The sequence below is a fragment of the Pituophis catenifer genome, unplaced genomic scaffold (assembly GCF_029215685.1).
Source record: "Pituophis catenifer annectens isolate HBS135680 unplaced genomic scaffold, rPitCat1.0.hap2 SCAF_1, whole genome shotgun sequence".
Classification (NCBI taxonomy): domain Eukaryota; kingdom Metazoa; phylum Chordata; class Lepidosauria; order Squamata; family Colubridae; genus Pituophis; species Pituophis catenifer.
This window is the reverse complement of record NW_027256881.1, coordinates 175,538,469-175,565,260: the sequence shown is the minus strand read 5'-3', so window position 1 is coordinate 175,565,260 and position 26,792 is coordinate 175,538,469. Positions and strand designations below refer to the sequence as shown.

The following is a 26,792-nucleotide window of genomic DNA, read 5'->3' as shown; positions in this document are numbered from 1 at the left end:
AGCCCGACTGGAACGGATCCAGATAGACAACTTCATCCAGGTATCGGGGTAGTTGTCGCGCCACCACACTCTCAACAACCTTCGCAACAAAGCAAAGATTGGAGACTGGACGATAATTTGATAATATAGCCGGGTCCAGGGAAGGCTTCTTGAGGAGGGGCTTCACAACCGCCTCTTTCAAGATTCAGGCTCCAGGGGAATATCTATACCCTGAATTATTCAAATGTCACATTAACTGGTGGGCTCCCTTACTTGCAGGTTTATTTACTCATAAATAATTACCACCAAATTCCAACTGGTTGGGAGCTCTCTATCATGGTCCCCATTGACCAAAAGGGTGATAAGGGTAATCCCTCAAATTATAAACTGATTAGTCTAATTGACATCATAACAAAATTGTATGTCAATTATCTTTTGTATAAAAGACACAATTTTGTACAAAAGACACAAAAAACCTGGGAAACTGAAAAAGGCTGAAGAGCAAACTGGATTTAGGTCTGGGAGCTCCACTATTGATAACTGTTTTATTTTATGCCATCTAAGAGAAAAATACACAGCTAAAGGGAGCCAACTGTTCACAGCTTTCATAGACCTCATTGCAGCGGTGAAATCTGCCTGCTTCTATCCAGCTCGCTGAACTGGTAGCACTGGCAGCTGTCATTACATCCCAGTTTTTTACCCTCTGCACATGCGCAGAAGAAGCATGCACGCACTCCCGCGTGCTCCCGTTCCCAAACTGGTAGCGAAGGTAAGTGGATTTCACCCCTGCCTCATTGCAACATTTGATTCAGTGAGCAGTGAAAGTTTCTTTCAAAGAAACTTACAGATCTGAGCATGGATCCCAAACTCCTCTCTTTAATCAAGGAACTAAACTCATGCATAAGGGCATGCAGAGGATCACATTGTTCCCTAACAGAGAAAATTAGTAGCGTTAAAGGGTTCAGACAAGAATGTATATTGGCTTCATTTTATTTAACCTGTATATTAACCATGTCCCAAAATCCCTTCATTTAACTGATATGCATATGCCTAAAGTTAAAAATAAACATGCAAATATTCTGCTTTATACTGATGACATGGTATTTATGTCATATAACCTGGTAGGGATGAGAAGACTGTTGCACAGGTTTAGTTCATACTGTGCATTCAACTACTTGAATATCAATACATCTAGGACCAAGGTAGTTGTTTTTTTCCTCGAAGAGGTGGACTAGGAATAAGTAGAGCCTGCATAGTGAACACATAGTTTAGGTTAAGTCCTATCAATACTTAGGTTTAGTTTTGTAGAAACAAATTTTTACCTTCCACAAAAAGGACTCTTTAAGGGCTATACCTTATACCAACACCATTAAGGCAGTTCACTAACCACAGCTACCCAGTCTATCTAATTCCAATCATAAAAATATATAACAGCCTTCCAGACTGGGAATTGTACCATCAGGCAGCAGTAATGTCATGGCTCAGGGAATGGATAAATCTAAAGAATGGAAGAATTTTAACAATTGAGGGCCATGACTTGCAGAAAGGTTGGCATGCCTTTATTTGGGATGGATAAGACAAAGCCCACAAGTATTTCCAGAGGCATCAAGTGAGGGAAGTACTATTGGAAACTTGGATGAAAATTAAAAGGAACTTTTATCTAAAAATCCCAAGATGGATGTCGACAATGGAAGCCTTGGTCTACCCTAATTTAATTGATTTTAACAAAATAGTAACATATAAGGAATTGTTAGATGGATTAAGGAATTTGAAATCTAGATAAAAATTATTGGATGAAGGAATTAAAATTGATTGGTGGCCCTATTTACAAATACAAACAAAATATTAAAAAGATTTAGAAGTATATGGATTTCAAACTGACCAACAAGAAACGGACAAAATACTGAGACCGATGAAAAAATAATTACCAAAATATATAAATGCCTCGTTCAATTCAAAATGGAGGAGGAAATGATAAAGGAAACGATGATAATTTGGACGAAAAATTTTGGGTATAATATTGAATTAGAGTATTGGGAAAAATTATGGGGAACAAATTATAAGATGACGTTGTCGGCCGCCTATAAAGAAAATATTTACAAAATGTTTTATAGATGGCATTTACCCCCGGCAAGATTGGCCAAGATATCCCAAAAAAATACACCAAATTGCTGGAAATGCAATCATCAACATGGGACATATTTCCACATGTGGTGGACATGCCCCAAAGCAAAGGTATATTGGTTAAAAATCCAAAAATGGTTAGAGGAAATGACAGGAGAAAAAATTCCTATGAAACCCGAATTATTTTTATTGGGAATTATAAAAGAGAAGATTAGGAAAGAAATTTATTACCTCATACTTCACATAATCATAGCCACCAGAATTTCATTTGCACAAAATTGGAAACACAGATTTGCTCCATCAAATATGATGATCATAAAAAAGGTGCTAGAATGTGCAGAAGCTCGGGTTAGTCTGAGTTGCAGGGGGATTTGAGCTGGTGAGCTGCGTTGCTGTTGTTTGGCTTCGCGTTCGTGATCGTGCCACTTCTTCATGGTGGGTGTCAGTCTGCTTCATGTATGGATTGGAGGGGTTTAAAGTGGCTAATGATGCAGCTGCAGTCTGGCTTCTGGTCCGTGGTCGTGCCTCATCATCGATGTGGGTTTGAGTCTGCTTTTTGCGTGGATGTGTGGTGGTGACATCCTGTGTGGCCCTCGTGAGTGTGGGTCTGATGTCATTCCTCGTGTTAGGGACTCGTTTGTCAAAAAGGGCGGGTTTCCAAATGGCTGGTAGGAGGGAAGTATCATCTCGTTTATTCATGCTGTGTGGGCGTTTTTCTATCTCGATGGCTTCTCTGATTATTCTGTTGTTAGTGTTCAGTTTTGGCAATAGTTCTGGTCTTTTTAAAGTCAATTTCATGTCCTGTGGCTTTAAGGTGTTGGACAGGGAAGAAGTTGGTTCCTCTTTTCTGACTGAGTTCTTGTGTTCTTCAATGCATGCACTTATTCTTCTGTTGGTTTGTCCGATGTATGTGGTGGGCAGGCGGTGCATGGGATTTCATATACTCCTTGATTTTCTAACTCAATTTTGTCTTTGGGGTTTCTTAGGATGGTGGATATTTTTCGGTTTGTGCAGAATGCTGTCTTGATGTTGTGTTTGTGGAGGATCTTGCTGATTCTGTCTGTGGTGCCTTTTATGTATGGGAGGAGGGCTTTGCCGTTTTCTTGTTCTCTGTCTTGGATTTTAGTGGGGGTTTCTTTTTGGATTAGGTTGGTAATCTTATTTCTTTGGAATCCATTGGATGTTAGTACGTTAGTGAGAGTGTGTAGTTCGGTTTTTAGGTGTTGTTCGTCAGCTAAGCATTTTGTTCTGGAGACGAGTATCTTGGCTACGGAGTTGATCTGTGCTGGGTGGTGTGCAAGTGCATGCAGATAGTGGTTTGTGTGTGTTTTCTTCTGGTAGATGGTGTGTCCTAGGGAGCCATTGGATTTCCTGTAGACTAAGACATCCAGGAAGGGAAGTTGGTTGTTAGCTTCTGTTTCCATAGTGAACTGTATTTTGGGGTGTAGATTGTTGAGGTGTGTGAGGAAGTTGTCCAGTTTTTCTTTCCCGTGTGGCCAGATTATGAAGGTGTCGTCTACATATCTGAGCCAGAGTTTGGGTTTGTGATCAGATTTTTCTAGAGCTTGGGTTTCAAAGTGTTCCATGTAGAGGTTTGCAATGACAGGTGAGAGGGGTGATCCCATGGGTGCTCCTTCTATTTGTTTGCATTTTTGTCCATTATAGATGAAGTATGCGTTGGATAGGCAGTGGTTGGTCAGATCTAGGATGTGCTTGGGGGAGTTATACTGTATTTGGAAACCTGCCCTTATTGACAAACGAGTCCCTAACACGAGGAATGACACCAGACCCACACTCATGAGGGCCACACAGGATGTCACCACCACACATCCACGCGGAAAGCAGACTCAAACCCACACCGATGATGAGGCACAACCACAGACCAGAAGCCAGACTGCAGCTGCATCATTAGCCACTTTAAACCCCTCCAATCCATACATGAAGCAGACTGATACCCACTATGAAGATGTGGCACGATCACGAACGCGAAGCCAAACAACAGCAACGCAGCTCACCAGCTCAAATCCCCCTGCAACTCAGACTAACCCGAGCACAACCAAGCCCCCACCCAAACAGAACACACTCCCATCCAATCAGAGCACAGCCAACCCTCCATCCAATCAGAGCACAGCCAAGCCCCCAACCAATCAGAACACACCTCCATCCAATCAGAACACAGCCAAGCTCCCACCCAATCAGTTCACACCCCCACTAGCAGTTAAAAGGAAGAAACAGATGCGATCACACATTGCTCCTAGAAGCATGAAGCCAAAAACACCAGCCTGAAGATGACGAATGAGACTTTGTCAAAACGTCGCCAAGACACTTCCAATTTTACGCAGAAGAAAACCCGAATAACCAAAGACATATATCTATCTATCTATCTGTCTTCTTAAGTTTTCGTGTGTGTGTATATATAACAGCAACAATTTTATTTATTTATTAAATTTATATGCCACTCACTGTCAATGTCATTCCCTACTGGAATAGATACTGTACATTTAAAAATGATTCTTGGGGTGGATAAATCTACCCCAACTCCAGCAGTAAGAACAGAGCTGGGTACACTCCCTATACAAAGCCATCTAATAATTAAAGTTTTCAACTAATAGCTGAAGATCTTATCTATTGACTTAGATAGACACCCACACTCTGCTTCAAAGATCAGTCAGTTGCTGATTGATCAGTTGAGCCAATCTACTTTCAAATGCCACCTCACAGTGCAGATTCTCTATCCAATTCCCAATCAGATCTGAAGGCCAGGAAATCTTTTAAACAAAGTGCCATTGATGTGGCTGCCCAAGATGATTTTGCATTGCTTAAACATGTTAGGTCCTTGAAGTGGCTGGCTCAACACAAATCAGCCTCCTAGTTAGGGAAGAGTTTAACAACCAATATGCCTCAACATCTTAGAATAGCTTTTTCTAGAGCTTGTTTCCAACAACTACTAGACTCTATGGTAAAATAGGGGAGGTTTCATGGAGTTCCATCTGAAGAAAGACTGTGTATTTGTGGAACACCAACTGCTGAAATATCATTTTTCTCTGCAAATTATATTCTGCAGAAAGGACTGTTTACTTACATTCTTATTTAAAAATTTAACATTTCTGGGGCACCTGGAAGATTCTGTAAAAATGACTATATCATTTCCTACCAACTCAACAGCAGATTGTATATAGGAATTATGGGAGGCAGGCTTGAATTTATCTGTTTTTCTTCCTTCTTCCCAATGTTTCATGGATCAAGAACAGTGATGGTGGGAAAACAAATCTCTGCAGGAATATAAAATTGAAGGCTACAATTACCAATTGCACTCATGGTGGCAGGATAAGGATAGGGAGTGATTGACTTTCCACACAGGAAGAAATTTAATGTAGACTTTGACAGCCAAATGTACACTAAGGTCTGCATTCCTTTAGAATTAGTGAGATGTGTGTAATTGATTTCAGTTTTGTTACAGTATTTTTATTTCCATTTTAAACTCTCTAGAGCCATAAAAGCTTTGTGAGAGCAATTTTCTTACACTTTTTTCTTTTAACTTTACTTCTCCAGTTCAATTAAATATTTCTAAAAGTAGTTACTAACTTGAATACTGAACATATTCTCTCTTTATAACAGGAACACCCTGTTGTCCTAACAAAATTCATTGAAGGAGCTAGAGAGGTGGAAATGGATGCAGTTGCAAAGAATGGAAAGGTAGACACTTTTCTGCTTTGCTTTTTCTTCCCAGGATTTATAAAACAATCATGAAGAGACTTGACAAATGTTCCATTTCAACTCTAGATAGAAGTTCTTTACAGCTGAGCTAAACAAAGGTAGACTGAACAAAGATTTTATACAACCACCTAGCCTTGAGAAATGTTTCGTCAGTAATCTGTTTTTTTTTTCAGTATGAGCTTCTTTAAAGATCATATTGCTTGCTCTTGCTTGTTGGAATTACTTTTATTGTTTTCAGTTTCAGCAGGGAACATTGCATTTACTTAACATTGTTTGTAATGCATCGAAAAGCTGTCACCTTTGCTTATTTGCCTTTCATCTTCCCACAGTAAACTGCTGGGTGTAGTGTTCAGTGCCAATAACCTTTCTCGTAAACCCTCACAAGGGCCATTAGATACTGGGCATCTTTCCATGTCATAATGTATAGAAGTGCTATACCAGATTAGTCTGATAACTCACACAGTCCAAGATATTTATCATTGCAACTGACCATAGCAATTTGATAGAATTCCCTGAATTGTGTGTACAGAAAAAAAACCCCAAAACATAATCCTGGTTTAACCCTCCAGCACTGACATTCAGCATTTTTCCTGCTTCTGCTGATCACAGACTTTACAAAACATTGCAAACTTCATTTGCCAGAAAAATTGCACCTTGAAGGACTACAGCTCAAATTCACAACCTAGCCATTTTTCAGTTGTCTGATTATCATGTTGAATATTCTTCTTTTTCTCACAGTTAATTTGGCAGTTCTCTCATTCCTTGGTCCCATAACTCTCTTCTGCATAAAAAAGAGTCCTGCTTGAAATCCTCTAGCTAAGTCACTGAATCATATTTAGCAGACCATACATGTGAAGTACATAGAACCAAGCCCATTGAGCATCATGTCAGGTCTATTAAGGCAGTGACACACTATGACAAAAAATGTACCTCTGAGCTTTTTGTCTGATGGTGAATCAAAAGAGAAGAAAGGAGGAAATTCTTTTTCCAGTCAGGAAAAATGAAGCAGAGACAAATAAATGAAAGAGGCTGAATGAGCCCTCTAGGTCTCCTATTAATCCCTACTACTGAATAAAGCAAAATTTATGCTTATGGAGAGGTATTTTTAGCAGGATTTTATAAGTCCACCAATGTAGATTAATTATGCTTAGAAACTGCAAAGTCCTCTTATGCTGTTCTGACATTATTCATATACCAGGGACTTAATAGATATATTTGGTAGTAATAATAATAAATATTACTAATGCTAATAAACCATTATTGGTTTTTGAAATAGCCTGCATACATTCTCTGTCCACGATGACTTTGTAAAAATGTCAGTATCATCATAGGAGAAGGGAGTGAGTCAAAATCACTTTTCTAAGTTCCTGAGATGTGTGAAATACAAATTCCTTCATCAATTGCTCAGTTTCTTAACCCTTGTGCTAAATTACTTTTCTGAAGCTAGGAAACATTTAGAAAAATAATCCAGTTAGCCAGATATAGTCATATAATGCATGCATATTTTGGCTTCATAGTAACTTCACCTATTATAAGTTGCATGTTTAGATCTGACTAAACCCATATAAAATGATTGTATTTTCTTGGCTCTTTGGAACAGGTTATCTGCCATGCCATCTCTGAACATGTGGAAGATGCAGGAGTTCATTCTGGAGATGCTACTTTGATGTTTCCTGCACAAACAATTAGCCAAGGAGCCTTAGAGAAGGTCAATATTTGGTTAACTATACAAGACAGAGGGGTATCATGGGGCTAAAATGCATGATATCCTAAAAATTCATCTGAAAACTATTCAACTACAGTATTTATCAGAATTTTAAGCCAGCTGAATGTTGAATAAAGTAGTTGCACACTTTTCTGATGGTCAGTACAGCTGATACTGTAGGATTACTTATGGCATCCAGTAGCATCCAGTATCTCTCTCAGTTTTTTTTTCTTTCTTTCTTTTTTTTTTTTGAAATTGCTAGAATATATTCTAATTTAGAGCAAGCATATTATCTCAGAACCTCCTTCATCGGCCTGGTATCTTCCAAGAATACTGGACTTTAATTTCTGTAAGCACAGTTCAGTGTGGTAAAAATTGAGAAATGATGGAAGCTGAACTCCAATATATCTGGGCACTAGATTGGATAAAGCAATATTATTTGTATTTCATCACTCCATAATATACATCAATTCATAGACTTAGTCTTGCATATCATGTTGCCTCCCTGATTTTATCTAAAGTTGTAGCAACAAAGCATACAGTGAAATATCTAGTGTAGCAGTAGAACAGTCTTATAGTAAGTGAACTTGAGAGCTCTCATTCCTTGGTCCCATAACTCTCTTCTGCATCAAGAAGATCAGAAAACTACAGAGATAACCTTGCGGAGGCCATGAATTAAGCCAGAGAAGGCAAATGGCATTGGAAAGAAACTTAAAGTGACCCCACCTTCATTTTCTTTGGTATAAGAGGGAGGAAAAGGAAAATATTGTCAGATTTTCAAGATTCTCTTCTGTAGCCTCTCTCAATAAAGTAGAGTTCCAGTATTTCTTGTGAAGTCCATTTCTTGACCTGGTTTACATTGAAGGGCTGACATTAATCTTAAAAGCCTGGCAGTGAGTTTTTTTTTCCTTTCCCTCTCAGAGCCTGCTTCATTTGCAACAGTTTAAAACTGTTTCTGAGTTTTAAGCAGTGCAGAATATGCTGTACTTTTGCTTTTCATTTTCATCCTCATTCAGAGGGGCTTGCTCATCTGTTTGACTGTCCTCCTTATCAAGAGTCACTGCCCTTGCCTCTTTTCTTTGAACTGATAAATCCTTGTCCTTTGCTACTACAGTAATTTAATTTTCATCAAGGGTTGCTACAAGCTTGCACTTGCTGCAAAAATATGCCTGGTGGTTGCCAGGCAGAAAGATGAACATGGCATAAGCACTGCATATCATAATTGTAGTCTTCTGACAGTTTATCTGCACTTTAATTCTTGAAATACAGTGCAACTTTTAATTCTTCTCAGGCAAGTATTAATACAACTTCTTGATTTAGAAAGAAATTCTGCTAAGGACTCGTCTACCATCCTTGCCCCTTCCCCTGCATCCTCCTGTTAGTTCTCATTATTTTGCTTGCTCATCATTTAGGCCTTAGATAAACATAGTTGAATGAAATTAATATAACTGAACTAAGTTTTTTAATGATTTCTGTTTTCTTTTTGTTGATTTCAAATTTTGAAATCAGATATTATGAAGTAAGGTATGATGTAGATAAATATGAAATCAAATCAGATCAATATTAAATATTTATAATTAGAATAAGTGTAATAAGATTTACACTCACATTTCTCAGGCTACTTGGGTAAAATTAAACAGTTTTTTTTCTTTTGTTTCTATTTATTTTACCTTTAATGGACTTTTATTATTTGGCTGAATTAATAATGAGGTGTTTTTATGTACTCTTATAGGTGAAAATTGCAACCAGAAAGATTGCTGATGCCTTTGCTATCTCTGGACCATTCAATATCCAGTTTCTCATCAGGGGAAATGATGTGTTGGTGAGGCCTTTTTGAATGTAGAAAATAGTAGATCATAATAATAAATAGCACATTTTCTAAAAAGCCCTCTGTTTCTTCATGCACACCCGCCAAAAATCGGTCAAGGCTGTTGCTGCTGTTTGCTGTACAGCACAGGCTAGAGGAAATCATATAATTCCTGGCTTGTTTGATGCCTCATGGGTGTACAGTATGTGCCATTGATATTCTGTCATTCACTGCTGTATAAGGCATTTTGTGGTACAATTTTGAAAGAATGGCTCCGTTTGTCCAGATAATACAGTAATTTGAGGGGAAAGCAAGCTCTGTAGAAATGCTGTCTGTCAGCAAGCATGTTAGCTCAGCACTTGCTTTAAATCAGATCAGTACTAAACAAGATTTGTAAGAATATTATAAGCGACTCATCTTATTGGTGTGGCAGAAGTTTGACTCTGCGATATACAGAGCTTGCTATTTTGCAATCTTGGGTTATTATGTATAACTCAAAAACAAATAGGATAGAAGAAAATGCAAAGAAGACATTTGTCTTCCAGGTATTCTTGCTTACGGGATTGTTCACCTACTACTATGTTAGATACAATATTAACTGTAGGAATGGGAAAAGGAAGAATGTCAGGACTGCAAAGAGCTGGAGAGGGGTTATTTAATACTTCAATTTCTCTGTGATTTTCATGAAACCTACACATACTCCACTTATCATAGGCATCAGTAGAGACATATTACAGCTGTCTATTCCTTACTATAACACTTCTTAGCTTTTCTCCAGACTATAGCTAGTGTATATACTTTTTAACAAATATGCTTGTTGGTTGAAGTCAGCTGTTAAAATTGCATTGGGTTTGTTCCACTACCCTCAGCCACGATATCTTCCCCTAAAACCCAGGAAAGCAATTTAGCCACTGTCACACCCTTTCTCACTATGGATATGCTGAAGGCCTGCTTCAGTAAGCAGTCCCATTTCACAGCCCCCCTACAATAAGTTCATGGCATCAGTTGGAAAAACAAAACAAAAATGAATGTATGCTGTTGCATGTATTATTGGTAAGCTTGTACAATACCTTCATCATATACAATGAGCTGCTTTTACAAACATGTGATCTTGCTCGAATATGGCAAACAGAAACTTCAGAGTGCTCATGATGAAGCCAAAGCTTTTGATTCAATTCTATTCCTGTCCTTTGATAATCCCTGTGTCACCCTTTTGTATCTATATTGTTATATACTTCATCTACAGTATTTATCTTCTAAACTTGCTATGTTTGTTGGAAGATGTAATTTGTATAGATTTGGGAAAATAATAAAAACCATGCTGGAAATGTTTTTCAGTATTGATTAACAATTTGGAGACTATTAGTGACTGTCTTGAATGAATGTAATCTCAGAAAATGCTGGGAATTTAAAACACTTTTGTCCATCTTATTGTATGTATCCATTGCGGATGTAGGTAAATTATGTCTTTTCATTATGTTTGTAGCCAGGAGGATAGAGAAAGATATGATAAATATTCTAATAATGTCCAGAATTTGTAAGGTTATAAATAGTTATCGGTATAAATGTGGTATTTATCTTTTTTCACAATCAATATATAGGCAATCATTAAAAGATTTTTCCAATCTCTCTCGTAGGTAATAGAGTGTAACTTGCGAGCATCACGATCTATTCCATTTATATCCAAGTCCCTTGGCCTGGATTTCATTGATGTGGCCACTAAAGTGATGACTGGGGAACAGATCCATGAATCCTCCCTTCCTGCACTGACAAATCCTATGATTCCATCAAATTATGTGGGCATTAAGGTATGTGTGGAGTGATGTAGAATAATTAGGTAATTACACTTATGTGGCTTATAAATGTAACTTCATAAGGTTACATTCTTTTTATCCATTCATTTAATTGGGGAGAAGAAATAGGTAAAATAGTCCTCCCCATCGATATACATTGTGCTGAGTATTAAAGTACCACATTAAAAACCACAATCAGACATCCAAATAAAATGCATATTAACAAAGTCTGTACATTGAAACAAAGGGTAAGTTTAATGAATAGTATATTACATTTGGAAGATGGATAACTCAGTGTCCTTGTAAATAGGTTAGCCTTCACTCTTCTTAGTAAAATTGCTTCTATCTAAATGAAGCAGGTGTGTATAATCAATGTCCCTCTGTATAATACACCATGTGTTCAAGGCACTTTGCATTTTAGCTGAGAGCTAATGACTGAAAACACAATGTCATGAAATATTTGGTAGGTTACTGTATATAGTTTTCTTTGTGGATCAAAATAGGGATTTATTTTGGAACTCACAAACTGTTCAAGTTGGTCTCTTGTTTAGTGTTTTCATGGAGGGTTGGAAGTTTTTAATAATAGTTGATGGGCCCTTTTCAGTAAATTACTACCCTTAGTTTTTTCAAACTGAATGCCAACCTCCAGAAAAGGGTAAATTTATCCCTGATTGCTCCCCATTGTAAAATAGGTATTGTAATATCACAGTGATTTGCATGGAAATCCTTCTGTTCTAAGCAAAATCTTTTTTAGGCATCAAAAATGCTTGTAAATGCCTACAGCAATTATTATTATTAAAATGCCAGAAATAATTAAAAAGTTCTGAAGAGATCCTAGGGGAAAAGTTTTTGAATCATACATTATTATGAATTAATTTTATCTTCTCCTGCAATGCTTTGATGAGCACCCCAATCATATTTTCTTTCCAGTTTGGAGTTGCTTTTCCATCAGAGGGAAGAATCTTCCCCCAGAACATCTTGCCAGAAGGCAGACTTATCAAAAATGGAAAAGTCCATTATTTCCTTCCATCTTTTTTCATGGCCACAAAATGGGAGACCAGTCATAATGCTTTTCTGGGATGGATTAGCTTGGCAGCTACATCTCCTCTTTCCGTCCTCCTTAATTGTGTCATTCAAAGCAAATGGTGGGAAAGGGCCTGCAAGAAAACCTTCAGAAATTGATATAGGTGATAAAAGTCTCAGTGGACAATAGAGTCAAGTCTTGGGTAAAATATGTGGTTAACTCCGTACCAATATTCTGAATGCTATAGTCACAGTCCTATTGCTGCCTCATTTCTTTAATTATCCACCATGGAATGATGCTAGTACCTGTTATGCATCTGTGAGACAGTTCTGGGCTTAATATATACACTATATGTATTTACTGTATGTAATGTATGTATCACTCACACACATACACATAGGGATGGATAGTTGGTGTTGTCCATTTGGTGGTGTACTTAAGGAAATATAATGGTACAGTGTCAGGATTTAATGTCAGGACCATTTCCCTTCTATCCCTTTTTTTCTAGCATTTGCTGGTAGTGGCATCACCTGCTATCCCGTTCCTAATTTCTGATTCTCTTTGAGAATAAGTCCAATTTTGAGGCACAATTTGAGGCACAATTGGATTTGTCCAGCACATTCTGTCCACTCTCTGGGTTAAAAAAACCCAAAACTTTAAATAATACAAATTCTAAATTGTACTAGAATGCACAAAACACAGAGATCCTCCCGCCCAACCTCTGCCCAAGGCAGGAGATCTTATACCATCCTAAACAAATAGATGTCCAATCTTTTCTTGAAAACTTCCAGCAATGGAGCACCCACAATTCCAGGAGGGGAGCTCTTCTATTGATTAATTATTCTATCAGGAAATTTCTCCTTAGTTCCAGGTGGGATCTCTCTTTAACCAGCTTCCACCCATTGCTTCTTGCCCTGCCTTCAGATGCTTTGGAAAATAAGTCAACCTCCATCTTTGTGGCTTCCCCTCAAATGGAAGGCAGCTGTCATGTCACCCCTAATCCTTCTCTTTGTTAATCTAGTCATACTGTACCTTAGATGTTTATCATATGGTTTAGCCTTCAGACCCCTTATCATCTTTGTTGCTCTTCTCTGCACTCTTTTGTATAGTAGCAATGCAGTATTCCAAGTGTGGCATCATTAGTGCAGTATAGAGTGGTACTATCACTTCTTGTGATCTTGAGGAAATATAACATTTTGGCTATGTGATACAGCTTCATCTTCCACTAATATCCTGCCTGTTAATATCTTTCCTATTCTACCAAAATGTCAAATCACGTTCTGGTTACCAAAATGTTGCCCACTTATATCTTGCAGCTAGAGTTTACTGTATTTGGAGAATTAATGTTGCAAATGAATTCACATGTCTTTCTCATTTTCTAGGCTCCAATGTTCTCCTGGCCCCGTTTGAGAGATGTTGACCCTATTTTACGATGTGAAATGGCATCCACTGGGGAGGTATCAACTTTTATGATGTTTTCTCACAAAGATCAATCATTTCTATTGACCTTGGATCAGAATAACCAGAAAATGATTCTTGGAGAACAGTCCACCTTTACATGACACTACATTAGTAATATTTTTATTATTAAGTTGCTTTGTTTTTGTAGTGAATCTTTGAAGTGAAAAAAAACCAATTTAAAACTTTTTTTTTTATTATCTGAAAACAGCCTTTCACATAAAAAATATCAAACTTATCTGATAGAATGTAACTTGTTTGACCACTGGATGTCCCCCTTCATTAGTGTTTGAGTCCTATCTCTTTACAGTAGTTCTTCCAAAAACCTTGTTTCTCTCTTCTCCTCCCTCCACTCCCAGCACACAGAAGAGTATCAGGTTTCAATAAATATTTTAGAATAACAGACATAATATTTTATGAAATATTTCTTGATATCATAGAATATATAGCCTCAATGATGTAAAGTCTACATCAGGTTCCAGAGGCTTTAGAACATTTTTGTTCTAACAACAAACAAATTGGTTTTAGTCAGTTTGGCTTAGTGGTTAAGGCACCAGGCTAGAAAGCAAGAGCCCATGAGTTAAATTCTGCATTAGCCATTGTTGTGGCCCACCAGTGGCCAGCAGAGCTGGCAGCAGATTCAGACAGTGAGGAGGTTGGGCCAGTCTTGGAGTCTGGGGAAGGCTCGGATGATGGCTCTACGTCAGAGGCAGAGAGGGGGCCAAGGCCACCTGGTAGTTCTTTGCTGGCTCTGGAGTCTCTGGAGTCTGACATCAGTGAGGCAGAACAACAGCGTGAGCCTGTTCCCAGTGTGCACATGCGCAGAGCTGCCAGGAGACAGGAACAATTAAGAAAAAAGGGTCAACTTGGGAGTAAGGCTTGGAGATGATTGGACCCTCCCATAAGACATAAAAGAGAAGCGAACAGGACGTGAGCTTTTGCAGAAAGCAATTAGTTTATCTGGTTGGTAAAAGCTATGGAAAAGTTCTGTTTGACTCTGTGCTAAGTTTGGCCTTGCCCTGCATGTGGCAATTAGTTCTCTGGCAGCATTCCAAGGGAGATAAGGTGAGTGTTTGTAAACACTCCCCTGCAAGACTGTTTGATAAGCCTTTCGGACTGGCTTATCGGACTGGGAATGACAATAATTCACAGCCGTCTGAATTAAAGAGGTTTGCCGGGACTAAGTTTGTGCTGTTTACTTTTTAAGGAACCCTAGGTCAGAACACAATGAAAGCCAGCTGGATGACCAAGGCCAGCGACTTTCTCTCAGCCCACCTCACCTCTCAGGGTTGTTGTGGAGGAACTTGAATGTGAAAGTAACATCAGGGTAACAAAATCTGGGAGATATATTTATGATTTGTTAAATCATGATGCATAATATAGAATGTGAAAAAAAAACCCCTTCATGTATTCTACATGGATGTATATTTTTTCTATTGTTAGAATCCAAGATGTATAACTTCAACAGGATTCCAGATTTTATTTGGTTTCAGCCAAATATATAGCCCCAAATATGCTTGATCCAGGAGCAGTCTATTCTTAGCGCAATACCAGTACTTCTCTATAGTCTAGGACTGCAAATGATGTAAAATCACCCAAAGTAGATATTTCATCATGCTACCAGTGGTGGGTTGCTACTAGTTCACCTCAGTTTGGGCAGGAGGCTCCGCCCACCCATCTGGATGTCATCAAAAATGATCTGCCACAGAAGTGGCGCGCGAGTGAACTGGTAGCAAAGGTAAGTGAAACCCACCACTGCATGCTACCCAATGGTGGATGATTGATTTCAACTGTCTAGGAATATGATAAACAAGTTTAACAGCTGAATATTTTTATTAAACTTTTTTTTACCAGCTGTTCCAAATTTTCCATTCTTTTAAGTCTTTCCAATTCAGGGACTGAATATTTAGGTTCTTGTGAAAGGTATGCCAAATTGGAGGGAGAGAGGAGGGAGGATAGAGGGAAATGAACGTTACTGCATATGCACAATGTGCATATTAACTTGATAATGGTGATTAAGCACGATAATAGTCTGTGTTTTGGGATTTGAGTGTTTACAAGTATTCAAATAGGGATACCATTGAAAACAATGCCAATAGACCTCCAAGGTTCCTTCCAGCTCTATTACGATTGAGCTACACAGCATCAATATAAAGTGGTGCATCTGACTGATATGCAAGAATCAGAAGGAAGACTTTGCATAATTCTACCCTTATCATTTTAGTAAACATTCTTCAAAGAAAAAAATTACCTGAACCTCATCTGAGCAAACCTCATCACTCAGATCCGGGGGGATTTGGACTCTGACTGGGTAGATTCGGGCAGGGTGGCGAGGAATAGTCTTGAGAACGTTATCTGGGAAGAGTTTGACACTGTGACCCCTGATGACGTGGACAGGATTTTGGGGAGACTTAGTGCGGCCACATGTTTACTGGATCCGTGTCCCTCCTGGTTAGTACTGGCTTCCCGGGAGGTTACACGAGGCTGGCTCCAGGGAATTATTAACGCTTCGTTGAGTGAGGGTTACTTCCCCACAGCCTTGAAAGAGGCGATAGTGAGGCCTCCCCTCAAGAAGCCTTCCCTGGACCCGGCAGTATTAGCCAACTATCATCCTGTCTCCAACCTTCGCTTTGTGGCGAAGGTTGTCGAGAGTGTGGTCACACGACAGTTTCCTCAGTACCTGGAGGAAACGTCTTATCTAGATCCGTTCCAGTCGGGTTTCAGGCCCGGGCACAGCACGGAAACGGCATTGGTCGTGTTGGTAGATGATCTCTGGAGGGCTCGGACAGGGGTTGCTCCTCTGTTCTGGCCCTGTTAGACCTCTCAGCGGCTTTTGATACCATCGACCATGGTATCATGCTGCACCGGTTGGAAGAGTTGGGGATGGGGGGCACCGTGTTACGGTGGTTCTCCTCCTTTCTCTCAGACCGGTCGCAGTTCGTGTTGGCAGGAGGGCAGAGGTCGACCTCGAGGCCTCTCATTTGTGGAGTGCTTCAGGGGTCGGTCCTCTCGCCCCTTTTGTTCAACATTTATGTGAAGCCGCTGGGCGAGATCATCCGTGGCTTTGGGGTGAAGTACCATCAGTACGCTGATGACACCCAGCTGTACATCTCCACCCCAGGCCACCCCAACGATGCCCTTGAAGTGATGTCCCAGTGCCTGGAGGCTGTGCGGATCTGGATGGGGAGGAACAGGCTCAGGCTCAACCCTTCCAAGACTGAGTGGCTGTGGTTCCCGGCATCCCGATATAGTCAGTTGACTCCATCACTGACTATCGGGGGTGAGTCTTTGGCCCCCGCGGAGAGGGCGCGCAATCTGGGAGTCCTCCTGGATACGCAGCTGTCCTTGGAGGAACATCTGACGGCTGTAGCCAGGGGGACCTTCTGTCAGGTTCGCCTGATTCGCCAGTTGCGGCCCTTTCTTGATCGGGATTCCCTGTGCCCAGTCACTTATGCCCTCGTCACCTCTCGCCTGGACTACTGCAACACTCTCTACATGGGGCTCCCCTTGAAGAGCACCCGGAGGCTCCAACTGGTCCAGAATGCGGCTGTGCGGGTAGTCACGGGAGCCGCATGGCGCTCCCATACAACACCTCTCCTGTGTGAGCTGCACTGGCTCCCAGTGGTCTTCCGGGTGCGCTTCAAGGTGTTGGTTATCACCTTTAAAGCGCTCCATGGCATAGGACCTAGTTATCTTCGAGACCACCTGCTGCTACCGACGGCCTCCCATCGACCTGTGCGCTCCCACAGAGAGGGCCTCCTCGGGGTGCCATCAGCCAAACAATGTAGGCTGGTGGCCCCCAGGGGGAGGGCCTTCTCTGTGGGGGCACCTACCCTCTGGAATCAGCTGCCCCCAGAGATAAGGAGAATCCAAGACCTCGGTGCCTTCCGCCATGCCCTTAAAACCTTCTTTTTCCAGCAAGCTGGGCTGGCCTAACACTTTTAAAAATGTTTTTAATTGTTTGTTATTGTTTTTAATCATGGGGCCAAATTTATATATATATTTTAATTGTATTTTAATGTTTGTAGTTTATGTTTTTACTGTCAGATCCCTAAAAGTGATACTGCCATTCAAGTGAAGGAAGGGGGGACTTGGATGGCCTGTGACATCAGATATTTTACAACCTATATCCTGGCGCCAAGGAAGCCTGAGATTCCCTTTACCTGCAGGAATTTATATGATAGCCATGTGGGTTGTCTCACTTTAAAGGGAAGTGGTGGGAATGCATGTTTGTTCGGGTTCTCAAAGGAAATAGTAAAGAAAACATCTTCACACTTGTGTATTGGCTGAAATCCGCATTCTGACCTAAAGGGAGGGGTCTCTACCACTTTAATCCTACTGCTTTGCCTAAGGGCATTCAGATTGTGCTTTAACTGGATGGTTTTCACTTCTGCTTAATAAAAGAATCCTTTTGAACAACTACGTTTCAAGAGTTCGTACTTTCTTAAGTTGGAAGGAGAGGCGATCCTTACAGAAAGCACAATCTGCAAAACGGTCAACCCAGAGAAGCAATCTTTGCTCTACTGAGGGGACCTTGCAAACCATGTCTGAACAAAGCAGAGAGCTGGGAGAAACCGATTGCTGGGGAGAGACAGCAACCGCCACCCAGTCGGATGCCTGCCTCGTGCGACCCATCGGAGAGGATGAGGTAACCCTGGAGAATCCTGAAAAGCCCCGCTGGTCAATTGGCATTGGGAAGAAAGATGGCTGGGATGAGAGAACCAGAGGAGTCACCCTCAACCGTGGCAACCGAAAACCGGGGTGGAAACTGGAACTAGAAGCCCTTACTGACCAGGGGGGGCTGACCGAAGCACCCCTGAGGGAGGACTATCTGAAGAGGCATATAACCCAATTGGTGATGGAGACTTTGGAAAATCTTAACATCCGAAGGGAGCCAGGACAACAACCAAAGAGCACTGAAAGGGCAGCAGTCATGGATGATGCCAGGGGAGGCACCCCCCTCCTGGAGGCCGCCTATCGAGCAGATGGTGCAGCAGCTACGGGAGAAGACCCAGCAAACCCTCCCCCCCAGGCAGCACGCACACGGGCGCCCATTCCCAACCAACCCCGGGCTCCTCAGCTGGAAAGAGAAACTCCCCCTCTTGGGGTGAAGTTTGATGGGAATCCGCAACAATTAGGATTCTTTGTGGCACATGTGCTCACCTACATGCAAGAGTATGGGCGTGATTTCCAAACCCAAGGCTCCCGAGTGCGAGTTGTGACCCTAGCCCTAGAGGGTGCCGCAGCCAGATGGATGGTGACCCTACATAATGCCAACGCACCAGAACTGCGGAATTTCGACCATTTCATGATGGCCCTGCGACGTCAGTTCGAGGACCCACTGGCAGATCGCAAAGCACGTGACCGCATTAAGGTGGTGAGGCAGGGGCGACGGCCAGTAGCAGAGTATACTGAAGAATTCCGGGACCTCGCGTGTCGTGTTCACTGGCCGGAAGATATTTTGGTGAGCTGTTTCAAGGATGGACTGAGTGATGATCTATACAATGCCTGCGTGGCCCGAGGGGCACCGAATGACCTACATGAATGGTATGTCACCGCCGAAGAAGCTGAGATCGATATGGCCAGAAACCAGTATCGAGCGGGGCGAGCATGGAAGAAATCCTCACTCCAATGGAAGCAAGAGCCTCACAAACCGCATTCTCCCCGAGATCTTCAGCCTGTTTCAAGTGTGGAAAAGAAGGGCACCGAGCTGCAGAGTGTCGTTCACAAACACCCGCCCGGAACCACCCACCGGGGGAGGGTCCTGGAAAACTGGGTCGGCGTGGGAAGGAGACTGCCCTGAGGAGCAAGGAGACCATAGAAGTCCCATCCTCTCCCCTCTTTGGGGAAGAAACCCTGGCATCTGAACAGGAGGAATCACACTCGTTCGGAAGCGATCCAGATGATGAGCCACTGGTAAGCAAACCAATTAAACCGCTTACCCTCCCCTTAAGACTATTTATCCCAAACCAGGACAGGGAGATAAGTATCCCCACCCTAGTGGATTCGGGGTGCACCCGTTGTTTGATCAGCCCAACCTTAGTAGGGAAGTTAGGGATTAACGTAAGAAAGCTGAAAACCCCCATTGCTTTCTGCCAACTAGATGGGTCAATAGCAGGAGGGGAGACAGCTTCTCTGGCCACCGTGCCTCTACATATAGGCATTGGAAGCCACAAGGAAAGGCTTACCTTTATAGTGGCACCTGGCATGGAATGGCCATTGGTTCTGGGCCTTGCGTGGCTAAAAAGATGGAACCCACAAATCAATTGGAAACAAGGCATCATAAAATTTCAGAGGAAGGTGACTTTTGCTGAGTATCCACATAAAGGACTTGAGGGGGCAGAGAATCGAGAAACAGCCATGCCTGGTCATGCCACACCAACTGAGGGCATACCCATAGAATACAAGGATTTAGCTGAGGTTTTTAGCGAAAAAGCCTCAGATGAGCTCCCCCCCACCGTGCCACTGACTGTGCAATAGAAATCTTACCCGGCGCGAAACTCCCTAAACCCAAGATGTACAGCATGTCACCGAGGGAGTTGGAAGAGCTGAGAACATTCATTGAGAAAAACCTAGCAAGGGGTTTCATCGAACCAGCCCGACCAAAAATTGCAGCCCCAGTGTTGTTTAGAGAGAAAAAAGATGGTTCAAAACGCTTATGCGTTGACTACCGGAACATTAATACTATCAGTGTGCAGAACGTGTATCCTCTCCCCCTTATGAAAGATATGTTAGCACACCTCGCTAAAGGGAAAATTTTTTCAAAGCTGGACTTAAGGGAGGCTTACTACCGTGTCAGAATTAAGGAAGGGGATGAGTGGAAAACGGCATTTAACACCCCCCTCGGCTGCTACCAATTCAAGGTGCTCCCCTTTGGGTTACAAGGAGCCCCTGCAGTGTTTATGCAGTTAATAAATGAAGTGCTGCATCAGCATTTATATAAGGGGTTCTGGTCTATTTGGACGACATTTTAATCTATACCGAGACCAAAGCAGAACATGTAAAACTAGTCAGGGCAGTTTTAAAGAAACTCCGTGCTGCCAAACTTTATGCCAAACTTTCCAAATGTGAATTCCATCAAGAGAAAATTGACTATTTGGGATACCGCATTTCACACCAGGGGGTTGAGATGGATCCTCTAAAAGTGCAGGCTGTACTTGATTGGGACCCTCCACGCACACGTAAACAGTTACAGAGCTTCCTGGGGTTTGCTAACTTTTACCACTGTTCACCGCCCTGAGTCCTCAGGGAGAAGGGCGGTATACAAATTTAACAATAAATAAATAAAAATAAATAAATATTGACATACACCTATGTGTCTGTATTATGTGTATGGTCTCAGAAATGGGCACAGTTTATATTTCCTCCTCAGGAATTTTCTATACTTGCAACGTAGCTATGATTAGTTTTGGCTTGAGTGAATATGGTGATTAAATTTATAAGGGAATTAGTTTTAAAGTCAATAAGGACTGATGAAATGTTATAAATAAATTAGAGTATACTGTAAATTGAAATGAAGGGATCATTATATTGACCTTTATGATTCTAAACACATTTACGCCCAAGTGCTTCAAATACATGATAAACACAGTTCTATTCAATAATAGATTAGTTCCAAAAGTGTATTATAGAATTGCAATATAATTATAGTGAACTTGATTGAATTACAATGTCCATTTTTCACATATAAAGGCCACATGAAATTATAATATTGTATAGCTAATACTAGAACATGTCCTATATCTTTCAAGAATTTTATTATCATTATCACTCTGCTGCTGAAATTGAACTCAAGAGTCACAACTGCAGCAAATTTTGCTTTGAGGCTAGTTAATGGAGAGAGAAAAGCTGATTGTCTTTCTAACTTTTTGAAGGGGCTCGATTTCATCAGAAACAAAAGAAAAAAGGAATAATATTTTAGCCGGGGGACGAAGATTATTTTTCTAAGTGTTAGATAGTGAGAAAGAATATTTTAGTCATAAAGGAGAGATTATTAACTTTTATGAGTTAGAAAGATCCATATTCACAATTGCCATAAAATAGGAAAATTGTGAAGGTCTTTCTTGCCAGTGAATAGAAAGTAATAAACTCTCCACTGGTAAAACAGTCATTTTATTCTACAAATGCATTTTAAATGAATAGCTATAGAAACAGAATGAGCTTTGATTTAAATAGGAAGTTCCAACCACTTATAAGTGTCAATAGCAGTAGCTTAAACTTTTGAGATAATGTTTCCTTTCCCCTTCTCAATATTTAATATACAAGCTTGATCATTTCTATTTTGAAAGTTGCATAAAAATTATTGGGGCCCATTATATTCAAGATTATGATTTCTGGGTTTGATTTAGCATATTATATCTCCTTAACTATCATGATTTATAAAGTGTGGTTTATAGATTAGTGTAATACATGAACCTGATATATTCAAGGGAGAAGTAGACGGGCAATTTGATGTAAAATTTTGCAAGCCAAAACAGTTCCATTAGTAAAGCTTTTGTTTTGTTCCATTTAGAATATTATCAAGAGCTTGGTACTTCTTTTGTTTGTCTAGCTCCATTCCACTGCTTTAACAATGTCTTATTACAAAGGAAACCTACATGCCTACTTCTTTCTCTTCCTAAGGCACTGAAACTATGAAGATAGTGCAGGATATCTCACTATTTTGGAAAGAAAATCTATGAAATATTCTTGATAGACTACCTAAATTGAAGACATGGCCATGATTTGTGAAATGTTTGCATATTTTTACAATATAATGTACTCTAAAGCATTAATGCTTGGCATTCAACAGTGAATGATGCCTCTAATCACTCCTTCATAAAAAGATACACTAGCAGGTGCTACTGCTGGTTTCATCACTGTGCAATTGATTTGTTATTCTCTTTTCATCAGTTGATTGCAAAACAATACCTGCAGTAAAATTCAAATTCTATCAAATAATAACAAAGAAATTGAAGGATAACCTAACATATCACATAGACTATATAACTTGGAAAGGAACTTAAATATCATTGGTTGGACTTAACAATTTACTAAGCTATATGCAAAATGCATCTCATTCCTTTGCTTCCTACCTATACTTTTTGTGTGTTGTGTTGAGCTGAAACAGCTTCTCAAATAATCAAGAAATGTCTATATTCCCTAAGCAATTCTGCATTCTTATGGCAGGCAATATTATTCATTTATGGGTCCAGAGAAGCATTTATAACTCTCACTGTTATTTAAGCATTAAGTAGTATCAATGTTCTGTGGAATGTATTCATGCTTATGAACCAGAAGCTGTGCTTGGCAACTACATCATTCATAGATGGATCCATTTAAGTTGCTCCATGGTGTGCTGTTTCAAAGTAACATATTCCTTATTCCTTCATTAATGCTTAATTAAAATATAACATTCATCTCTGTTGATCTGCCATTTCCTGGCTGGTTCAAGAGCTACAAATAGGAGAAAAGAGAAAAAATGACCCCTTTAAAAATGTTATTGTTTCAATGTCCTTGATCAAACTTTCTTCTTTATCTCTTTTGTCCATCTTTTTCTGTTTTTTTCCCCAATGCCCAGGTGGCTGGCTTTGGAGAAAATGTTCACTCAGCCTTCCTGAAAGCAATGCTCTCTGCAGGATTTAAGTTGCCACGGAAGGGAATTCTTCTTGGCGTCCAGGTGAGCTGCTGCAGCTTTGAGTGTAGAGCAAAGACATGTCATTGTAAAAGAGAGAGGTCAATCTATTTCTGATACTTGTTGTTTCTGTGTCCTGTTGCATCATCAAAATTTTTAATTGATGCAAAAACAATTTTTAAAATATGCTTTGCCATGAAATATTCCTGACTGTCATTTTTATATTTACTGTGTAACGTTTTTGAGCAAAGAACTATTTTCATCAAATTCTGAGAAGTATACAATTCAAATGCTACGTACCAATCTATGGATGGTGCAGGAACGGATTTCGGCAAACTTCTTAAAATATGGAACATTTAGAAGAACTTCCTTGAATGTTCTAAGTGCTTAGGTTCAGAAGGCCCACAGTTCAGAGTTGGCCCTTAGAATGTTCTAAGGGCCCACAGTTCAGAGAATAGAGTATACTGTATGCTTATAATATCCTTGTTAACTTAGAGTGGAAAAGGGGGGGACCTTAATCTCTGTGAAAAATCCTGTATTTGCTCCAGCAAAGGGAAGATGTATTAGACTTATTAACTAGTATTTCAATTATTTCATACAATAAGAGTTAATAGGTTTCCTCCTACATTGTGTAGCTGTAATTGTTCATTCAAATGGAAGTCTTTTCTGTCCAGACAAATCCAAATCCTATTTGTTTTAGCATACTAAATAGTCTGCGGATGCCAACAATTTGTGTTATTAAGAGCAATAGCTGTCCTGAATATTCCCACAGATCATGTCATCTTATCTGAGACTATTTTGACATAGCCAGATACTTGAATGAAACCTGAGAATACCCATTTTGCAAAATAAAAGTAATCCTCAATCTCCCTCCCCCCCCCACCTTACAAGTCTGCCCACTCCTCTCTTCCTGCAATGCTTCTTCACTGCCTCAGGGTAATTACAAGCTGCAGAAGATACAGAAGAAGGGTGATGCATTAATAAATCTCCTCAAGGCCTCTGTGTCTGTTTTCCAAATGATCAGTCACTGGATCTGAGATTGGAAAATGCTAGGGGTCTCATAAAAACAATTGATGGCCTTTTACAATCCTCCTGCTGTGCTCGTAATAAGCTTATACCCCGCATAAAGTCAATAAGAAAATAATTAAAAATAATACTGACTTCCCAATCTTGAATGATTATTGTAGACAGCAAGAAAGGATATGAGAATTAGGCCCCCAACTTTTAGCAACAGGAAACTGACCTGAGAGAAGAGCGAAAACAAGCAAACAAAAGGGTCAAATACCTTCTCAAGTATGTCTATAAGGTAACAGTTCTAGTACAATAAGTAAATCCTTTCCATTTATTTACTTCTCCCAGAAACAGGTGACTGAAGGCCTAAAAAACTGGGTTCAACTAGCCAATCTTTAATAAAAATGCCTGTGCATGCTACCTTATAACTTTAAACAGGTTTAAAAGTCATTCCCACCCCTGAGAGAATAAGCTCAGGAAGTTTGCTTGGCAATTAATTCATCCTTTAAATGAATTATATTGTCACCCAACCTTGATACGATCGGATATTTCTCTCAAGCAAAATAGTTCATTATGTTAGTCCCTGCTGTTCACTTTGGGGTCATTCAATATTTTACAAATGGGCTAGAAGCAATTCTTATCACTATAAGCTCTGTTGCTCCAGCTGTTGAGTTCTGCCACCTATTCCAGTATGCTCCACAGAGCAGATGCTACTGCCCAAATAATAGTGGTCTATCAGTCATTATGAAGGTGCTATGCTTGACCTGTTGATAGAGGATGCCCAGTCAAATTGCTTGCCCTTTTGGCTAATCCCCTAGTGATGATTAATGAGCATTGCATCTACTCTGCATGATGAAACTATAGGTCTGTCTAGAAATGTCCTAAGGTCATGGGAAGTAGAAATAAGTGTCAGGATGTGAAATCAACTATATTATTAACTTGCTTTTTTAGTTTTTCTTCATTTAACTGCTTGTGCTCAGGATGCCTCAGGAAAATAAAAGTGAATCTAATTTTAAAGCAGATGAAATTTGATTTTTCTTAAAAAAGCAGACGCTCAAGCATATTTTAGAATAAAAATGGATAGATCAGTAAAACTAATGGTAGATGATATAACTTGTCAGATAGAATTCTGCTAATAATGAATATAAAATGAACCAAAGAATTCGGATTGCTTAAGTTTAATATCCGCAAATAGACTGAACAGAATCCATTAGAATTAGGCAGTTAGTAAATTTTAATAAATAAATAGGAATAATAATAATAATAATAATAATAATAATAATAATAATAATAATAATAATGACTTTTATGGATGACAAGTAACAAATGGGAATGACTGAAGCAGGAATGATAGATGCAGGTTGGGTAAGTTGGTTTTGCAATACCATTAGCCATTACTGTGATTACTTTCATTATAGTGGACAATGGAATATCCTTTCCACTTGACTCTCTTATGGTGAGGAATATTTGGTTTTCCTTCAAATATTTTTGAATATATCTAAAAGCACAATAATTAGGAATATAGGCCAGGTCTTGGAGGTCCCCTTTTATACTTTACACAAAAGCAAGGTGAGCCCAAGATTTGCCGGGAGCAGAAATGGAGACAAGTTTTGCTTTATTGCATCAAATATGAAGTGACATAATAGTACATGGGAGAGAAGAGAGTATATTAAAGTATGTGTTCTGAAGTTCATATTTACAACAAATATACATTAATGCTCTGCCCTAATTTGCTGTAAGTATTTAGCCAAAAGGGCAAGCAATTTGACTCAATTTAATTGAAGAATGGGAAGATATTCCCATTCAGGTTCCAATAGCAATAGCACTTAGACCTACAGTATATACTGCTCCATAGTGCTTTACAGCATTCTCTGGGCAATTTATAATGTCAGCATATTGCCCCCAACAATCTGGGCCCACATTTTATTGACCTTGGAAGGATGGAAGGTTAAGTAACCTTGAGTCCCATCAGGATCAAACTTCAGGCTGTGGGCAAAGTTTGCATGCAATTCTCCATTCTAACCATTATGCCACCTTTATGTCCTTGAGTTTAGATCAGGGATCCCCAAACTTTTCAGCTCATCAACTCCTTTATGAAGTTTCAGATTGTTCATTGACCCTCCAAACTTTTATTATATGAAAATAATGTAATATTTAAATTTTATTGTTAATGTTATTTTAACTAACAGTACTACAAATAACAATGATAACAATCCTTGGATAATCCCATTGATCCTTGGGGGTCCATATTGACTACTTTGGAGAACCCTGGTTTAGATAAAGGAAGGTGAGGAAAACCTGACATTTAAGAAAAACATACTAGTTGACTAGTTGTTTTATTGTCTTTCTTAAATAGAATATTTAGTAAGGTTTATTGAAGACATGCAGCAGTAGTATCCCTGTGGTAAAATGTTACATGTTAACAACATACAGGAAATGCCTTATCTTTAAACCTTGACTAACTAGGGTCTGTTCCTGAATCACTTGACACATATAGAATGTAAATACTGGAAGAGACTTTTAAGATTATCTAGTAAAATCTTCTGCCCAATGCTGGACAG

The 26,792-nt window shown here is 39.8% G+C and overlaps 1 protein-coding gene across 1 annotated transcript in view; it reads left to right on the top strand.

Annotated features, from left to right (window-relative positions):
• The window catches only part of CPS1 (carbamoyl-phosphate synthase 1), a 177,335-nt gene that overhangs the window by 132,177 nt on the left and 18,366 nt on the right, over positions 1-26,792 (top strand). The window contains exons 28-33 of the mRNA XM_070956779.1: positions 5,722-5,799; positions 7,421-7,528; positions 9,258-9,347; positions 10,970-11,140; positions 13,532-13,606; positions 23,167-23,265. Coding sequence (XP_070812880.1) covers positions 5,722-5,799; positions 7,421-7,528; positions 9,258-9,347; positions 10,970-11,140; positions 13,532-13,606; positions 23,167-23,265 — 621 coding nt within the window. The remainder of the gene's footprint in view (positions 1-5,721; positions 5,800-7,420; positions 7,529-9,257; positions 9,348-10,969; positions 11,141-13,531; positions 13,607-23,166; positions 23,266-26,792) is intronic.